The sequence below is a fragment of the Cannabis sativa genome, chromosome 6 (genome assembly GCF_029168945.1).
Source record: "Cannabis sativa cultivar Pink pepper isolate KNU-18-1 chromosome 6, ASM2916894v1, whole genome shotgun sequence".
Classification (NCBI taxonomy): domain Eukaryota; kingdom Viridiplantae; phylum Streptophyta; class Magnoliopsida; order Rosales; family Cannabaceae; genus Cannabis; species Cannabis sativa.
In genome coordinates, this window is record NC_083606.1 from 10,505,638 (window position 1) to 10,512,751 (window position 7,114).

A 7,114-nucleotide genomic window follows, 5' to 3' on the forward strand; every position below is an offset into this window, starting at 1 on the left:
AACACCGAAAATGTAAAAGTTGATCTATATTTTGCACAAAAAATATTTTTGTGATTTGCATCAACTTTTACAAGGGTGTTCTAATGCATAGTTATAAATCTTGATGCAAAATTTAATATATCATTTAATACACATCTTCTACAATAATTTACTAGAAATATAAAATAATAGTAATGTACATATAAATATATAATATAATAACAAAATAATAATAATTATGCAAATCAATTAATAATGATTATGCTAACTAAAATTAAATAATAAAACTGTTTCGAAAAAAAAATTAAATAATAAAATATTAAAAAATGAGGTAAATATAAAATTATAGTTTTTATTGTGATTGTGATCAAAATTTGTCATATCACAAATGGCACACTATTGACTATTGAGTAGATTTTTCATAAAATAAACTATATTTTTTAATTAATGTTCTTATAACTAACAAGTAATAATTGTTTTGGAGTAGTTAATGTGAACGGCTGAAACTTGTGGATACTGGATAGATCATTTTTCTTAGCTTCTTAATATCCACGAAAGAAAAAGTGATAAAGCTTATTCTTCCACAACCAAGTCTTCATTGACTTACAACACCTATCTAATCTTCCTTATTTTCTTCTCTGATTCTTCAATATCATCTTTTCTTTGATCAACCAACTTTTCATTTTCTAAACCCAGAAAGGTGCAACTATGTCACTCTTTCTTCAATAATCACTGCGAGACATAGTGTTTCCTCTGCCTATTCTCCAAGTATTAATTCTTTCCCAAATATTCTTTCATAAATAATTCCTGTATATTCAGCAAAAATATAATAATCTCTGTATGTAATTAACATATTTTTTGTGTGTGTGTGCCATAACAACTGGTTATTAGGAGTCATTTTGTATTTGGTTTCGAAGGGAGCTATATTGAAAAGGGAGGAAGAAAAATGGCTGAGATGTTCTTGACTCCGATCATTCATAGCTTGATTGATCTACTTAAAGACGAAGTTGGATCCATAAAGGGTATCCGTAAAAAAGTTGAAAGCCTAAAGAGAGAACTGGATATCATCCAGGCTCTTCTCAAAGATGCAGATGCAAAGGCAAACAGAGAAGATTTGATCAGTGATGCTATGAAAGTTTGGATGAAGCAACTAAGAGAAGAAGCTGATCATATAAACGATGTCATTGATGAATACCGGTGGCATGTGGTGCAGGGTACTACTGAGAAGTGTGGATTGAATGGCTTTCTCCTCAAAATAGGTGGCCCAATCAAAGCTTTGAAGTCACGTTATACTATATCTTCTCAGATTGAAGACATCATCCAATCTTTGCGACAAATTAAGGATGTGGGTCAAGGATTTGGTTTGAGTCGATCTCTACAAGGTTCAGGTGACAAAACTTGGTGGAGAGAAGAGCATGGTGACCGATTTGGTGCTCATTTTGTTGAGGAAGATGAAGAATATGTGGATATTCCTTTGTTTCAGGGACAACTAAAAAGCTTTTTGTTGGAAGGAGAGTCTGCGCGGATGATTATTTCACTGGTAGGACAAGGTGGGATTGGCAAAACTACTCTTGCTAAGAAAGTGTACAATGAGGTGAAGCACAAATTTGAGTACCATGCTTGGATCACTGTGTCACAATCCTATGATATGAAGATTTTATTGAAGGACATGATGGGACAGATTGGACTAAAATCTGAATGCAGTATGTTAGGTCATGATATGATGATCTAAGGGCTAATTACACCACTGAGGCAACATTTGGAGACAAAAAGGTATGTAGTTATTTTTGATGATGTTTGGGATACAAACTTTTGGGAAAAGATGAAATATGCTTTGCCTGGTAATGATAATGGAAGCAGGGTTATTATCACAACACGCAATGAAGTAGTAGCCCCATGTGATTTTGTCCAAAAGTTGGAAACTTGGTCTCATGATATGGCTTATGAGTTGTTTTCTAAAAAGATACTTGGACGTGATTTTAAGTGTCTTTGTCCTGAAGAGCTGGAGAAATTATCTCATAAGATTATCCAAAAATGTCAAGGCTTGCCTCTTGCAATAAGGGCTATTGCTGGTTTATTATCAAGAAAAAATGTCCAATCTGAATGGCAAAAAGTTCTTGATAATATCGATTTTGAATTCAAAACAAATTCTCAACTCACAAGAATTTTTCAAATTCTTTCCCTTAGTTATCATGATTTGCCTTACCACCTTAAACCTTGCTTTTTGTATTTTGGTATATTTCCCGAAGATTATTTAATTGAGAAAAACAAACTATGTCGATTATGGATTTCTGAGGGTTTTGTTCAAGCAAGGGAAAGCAAAACTGCAGAGGAAGAAGCTGAAGGTTACATAAATGAGCTTGTTGAAAGAAGTTTAGTTTGCTTTGAGATATTACACGGAACAGTGAAAGGTTGCAAGGTTCATGATTTGATGCACGAATTCATCATATCAAAGGTAAATGATTTATGTTTTTGCCAAATTTTGAGCCAAAAAAATTCAGAATTTGATGAAAACAAACATCGTCGCTTGTCAATCTGTGGAAGCATACCAGCAACTGTTGGAAATATTGTGAATATTTTAACAAAATATATAAGTGTCTTAGTGTGTGTGAGTTGGAAAGAGTCCCACATGGGATATGAACCCTCATTGACAAGGGTATAAAGAGTGCAACTTTGGCATTTGGGTTTGGGCCCCAAGGGGTACCCAGTTTTGTGCGAATGGGTGAGGACACACACACTTGACCCACCACACACGCGCGCGCGCCGTCCGTCCGAGCCGGGTTGGTTTGGTTGGTGTGGTGTGACACAATATTATTTTTTACAGAAAAATTATTTAATAAAATAATTATTTTTTATTTATTAATTTAATTAAATTAAACTGATTACTTAGTCGTATCAGTTAATGGAACACGTTCAAAGGACTCACCCCACTTCAGAAAACGTTATTCTTCCCGTTATGTTTATTCAATCCATTCGCCTATATAATGCGATTGAACTGATGGGAAGAAAACATCTCTTTTTCGTATCAGAAAAATGCAGTTTTTCATAAAATTAAAATTCCATCTGCGATATCAAATTTTTGGGTGTATTCGACGGTGCTCTACAGTGCAGTGGGGTTCCGATACAGTACAACGACTGGGCTGTTTTATCCTGGGGACGACCGGCAATTTCCGACTGCTTGCACACTCCTGGACAGTGCCGCGAACGTCTTAAAGAGAGCGACTTAGTCCGCGACTCAACCCAGAATTCTTCATTCGGTAATATCGTTCCTCTTTTATTTTGCTAGCAGTTTACTCAACAGCAACTATAACTAACAAAATCCAACAGTTCACGGGTGTTCGCTCGATTTTACTTTTAAACATCAATGGCATTGAGCTGATTGACAAGTCCTTTTGGATTGCTTTATTTAAAAGTTCAAAGCTTTTGAAAGTTTTGGACTTTGAAAATGCACCTCTTGATTATCTTCCAAAGGAAGTGGGAAATTTGTTTCAATTGAGGTACTTGAATTTGAAAGATACAAATATCAAAGTTCTTCCCGAGTCTATATGTAACCTACATGATCTACAATATTTGAATCTTGAGAATACCCAAGTGGATAAGCTTCCAAAATCCATTGGCAAGCTTCGTAATCTACGTTTTCTGAATATTTTGTATGCCTTTGTATGGGAGCTTCCATTGGAGATTAATAAGCTTTGCAATCTTCGACAAGTTTTTGCTTCACGTAAAGAGGATACTCAAGCCAATTTGTCTGCGGTAAAGATACAAGAAGGATTTAGTTATTTGGAGAATTTAGAAATTCTTATGCATGTGGAAGTGCATCAAGATGTGATTGGTTTCATAAATGAGTTGAAGAATTTGAGCAATTTGAAGATGTTGGGTGTTTCAAATTTGACTAAAGAAACATCTAGAGCTATATGTGATGTCTCTAAGAGGTTGAATCACCTTCACACTTTGATTCTGAGTGTTGGTGATGTTGATGAGATTCTAGATTTGGAACCGATTTCATCATCTCCTCCTCCATTGTTGCATACGCTTTACTTGTCAGGTCAACTAAACAAGTTCCCTCACTGTTTATTAGATTTTAATAATTTGATGATGTTGGCATTACGTCTCTCAAAATTGACACAGAATCCACTGAAATATCTAAAGGATTTGCCCAATCTGATATGCCTTCTTTTGATAGACAACTCGTACGAAGGAGAGCAACTACACTTTGAGGAAGGTAGTTTTCCAAAACTCAATGAGATTCGCTTTAGAAATTTGCCTGAGTTGAAGTTTATGAAGATAGATAAAGGAGCGTTACCACTCCTTAAAGTGCTGATTATCGAATCTTGTCCACTTATTGAGGAGGTTCCTTCTGGCATTCAGTATCTAACAAAGTTAAAAAAACTTTGTATTTGGAACATGCCCAAGCCTTTTGTGGATCGAGTGCTGTCGAATGAGGGCACTGATTATTCCAAAATTCAACATATACCAATAGTGGACATTATCTAATAAGTTATGTAGTGTACTATAATAAATCTGATAGGTCTTTCCTTTTTCTTATTTGTTTTGTTCTTTGAAATTTTTTTCTTGTTTTATTGTAGGTGTACATTCTCTTATGATAATTCTTGATTCTAGTTATATACACAATCATTTTCTTTTTTATAATATTACCTTATTATTTTTTTGTTAGTTGATACAGTTTCTTCTTTTTTTCGGTCAAGTGTAGTCGCCAGGCACTTTTTACTCTAGGGATGAAAGATAAGCATATATATACAGCTCTTGGGTTATATGCATCGATCGTTAATTAATACTTTTCAAAACCCAAATGAAAGCTGATCTAACTTAATTTGTTACACAAATGGACTTTGTCATATTATGCACTTATTACTATAGATTAAAATATAGGAGTTTTTTCATAAATATAAAAAAATGTAATAGAATTTACTTTTATGTAGATAATACTAAAAAAAAAAATATAGAATTAAAAAATAATTAAAGTTTAAAATATGAGGAAAAAAACAATAAATAAATATGATAAAACTTGTAATAATAAGTTTCGTCGAAAAAAAATCACCAAAAAAGTTGTCGGTGCTAGAAAAGTCACCGAAAAAGTTATTATCGCCAGAAAAATTATCGAAAAAGTCATCATCGCTAGAAAAATCACTGTCGCCGGAAAAATCACTAGAAAAGTCACTAGAAGTAGAAATCTTAGATATAAATAAAAATAGAACCGATTTAACACAAAATAACTCAAACTGGTTATAATTGAAAATAATCGGTTCTATAACATAATGAATAAAAATAAATAACACAAAATAACTCAAACCAGTTATAATTAAAATAGAACCGGTTCTATAACAGTATTATAATGAATAAAAATAAATAACACAAAATAACTCAAACCGGTTATAACTAAAATAGAATGGTTATATAACATAACGAATACAAACAAGTAACATGCAATAACTCAAACCTATTACAATTAAAAAACAAATAGGAAATCAGTTCCTAAAATACTGAAACATAAATTAAAACTAAAACTAGTTCCACAACAAAATACCTCATAACACATAATATGTAATACCCTAAGGTTTAAGAAACCGAATTAGCAACCCTAACTAGTTTAATTATGTATTAATATGGGATTATATTATTATGTAATTTAATATGTAAAATTATGCGAATAAATTGCATTTTAAGACCCTGTTGGTGTACCGGGGATATTTTCGTAATTTTGATCAGAGAAGAGTAAAATCATAATTGTAATGATATATCGTGCTTGTGGACTATATTATTATATAGTATGTTTGCTTTGTCATTCTGCATGTATTTTTTGACAAGTCGACGTGGTATAGTCACAACCAGGTATTTTGGATCGTACTGTGTTCAGGGCCCAAAATATATTTTTGAGATTTATTTATAGTATTTATATGATAAATGAGAAAATTTGAATTATTGTGTTATGTGTGTGAGTGCTGAAATGACAATATTGTCTTTGTTATATGTTATGACATTATTTATGCCTTCGGACATTTTTAGTCATTTGACCACATAAATTATTTTCAACAAAAAAAGAAAATCAGATTTTATTAGTTGGAAAAAAGCCCTTTTTTGGGTTTGTTTTCTTCCAAACTGCCCCTCTCTCTCATTCTCTCTAAATTGTGATTTTCTTGTTGAATTGGTGGAAAAGTTTGGAATTGGAGTAACTTTGTGCATGTTCTTGTTTGGAAAGCTTGAGGTAGTTGCTTAATTTTGTTATTTTGCTGGTTATGCTGCTGAATTTTGTGATGATCTTGAGTGTTCTTGATGTTCTTTCTTGTTGAATGCATGATGTTGAGATTTAAGGGTGATTTTGATGTTTGTGGTGTATTTGGGTTATTAGGTTCATGATTATTATGGTGTTGAGAGATTTTAGGGTTGTTATATGATGTCTAATTTCTGGGAAATTTGTTTAAATTTCTAGGTTATTGCTTTGAATGTGCAATATTTGAGTTTCAAGCTTGAGATTAGGTATTTTATAGATTCTTTGATTTTATGCCTAATTGTGAGTTCGGTTTAGCTTTTGAGCTTCTTACTAAGTTCAATCTCATATCAATGTTGAAATGGATTAATGTTGGCTTGAAATTTGGTTTTGGTATGGCTTGGCTTGAATTTTGGTGTGAATTAGGTGAAATATCGAAGTGTTGAAAAATGACATTTTAGGGGTTCCCGGGCCCCTCGCCGCGGCCATGGATTGGCCCGCCCCGGCGTGGGCAACCTGGTTGGTGTCGCCGCGGCGAGGGGCCCGGGAACCCCTAAAATGTCATAAATAGCATGTACAAGGTGCACAAACAATTACATGTGCAATAAACACACATTGAATAGATCTTAGATAAAGAAGAAATTAAAAAAAAAAAAAAAATACATTTATTCATAATGAAGCTTCAAGAGATTCAATTAAACTCCTAAATAGAATTTAGTTCATGTTCGTCACTAAGAAATTAATCCATAAACATGAAATAAACATCCACTACAAGTAAGAAGAAAAAGAAAAGAACTCTAATTGATAGATCCAAACTTTCTCCAAAGTACTCCAAAGCGTTCTTTTCTCATACAAAGTACTCTAATTGTATTGGGCACGTGTCCCTTGCTCCTGATTCAGTTTGTCAAG

At 33.0% G+C, this 7,114-nt stretch overlaps 1 protein-coding gene across 1 annotated transcript; it reads left to right on the forward strand.

Annotated features, from left to right (window-relative positions):
- Positions 1–1,801: 1,801 nt before the first annotated feature.
- LOC115724803 (disease resistance protein RPM1) lies at positions 1,802–4,473 on the forward strand. The gene is made up of 2 exons (XM_061117974.1): positions 1,802–2,635; positions 3,241–4,473. Exons 1-2 carry the CDS (start codon positions 1,802–1,804, stop codon positions 4,471–4,473), a joined length of 2,067 nt encoding a protein of 688 aa, XP_060973957.1.
- Positions 4,474–7,114: the final 2,641 nt, after the last annotated feature.

What these genes read in the sequence shown, in the direction of transcription:
- LOC115724803 (XM_061117974.1), top strand. Translation starts at nt 1,802, where the DNA reads ATGAAATATGCTTTGCCTGGTAATGATAATGGAAGCAGGGTTATTATC. An exon ending in ATGAACCCTCATTGACAAGG is followed by an intron (nt 2,636 to 3,240) that starts GTATAAAGAGTG and finishes TTCATTCGGTAA; the next exon opens with TATCGTTCCTCTTTTATTTT.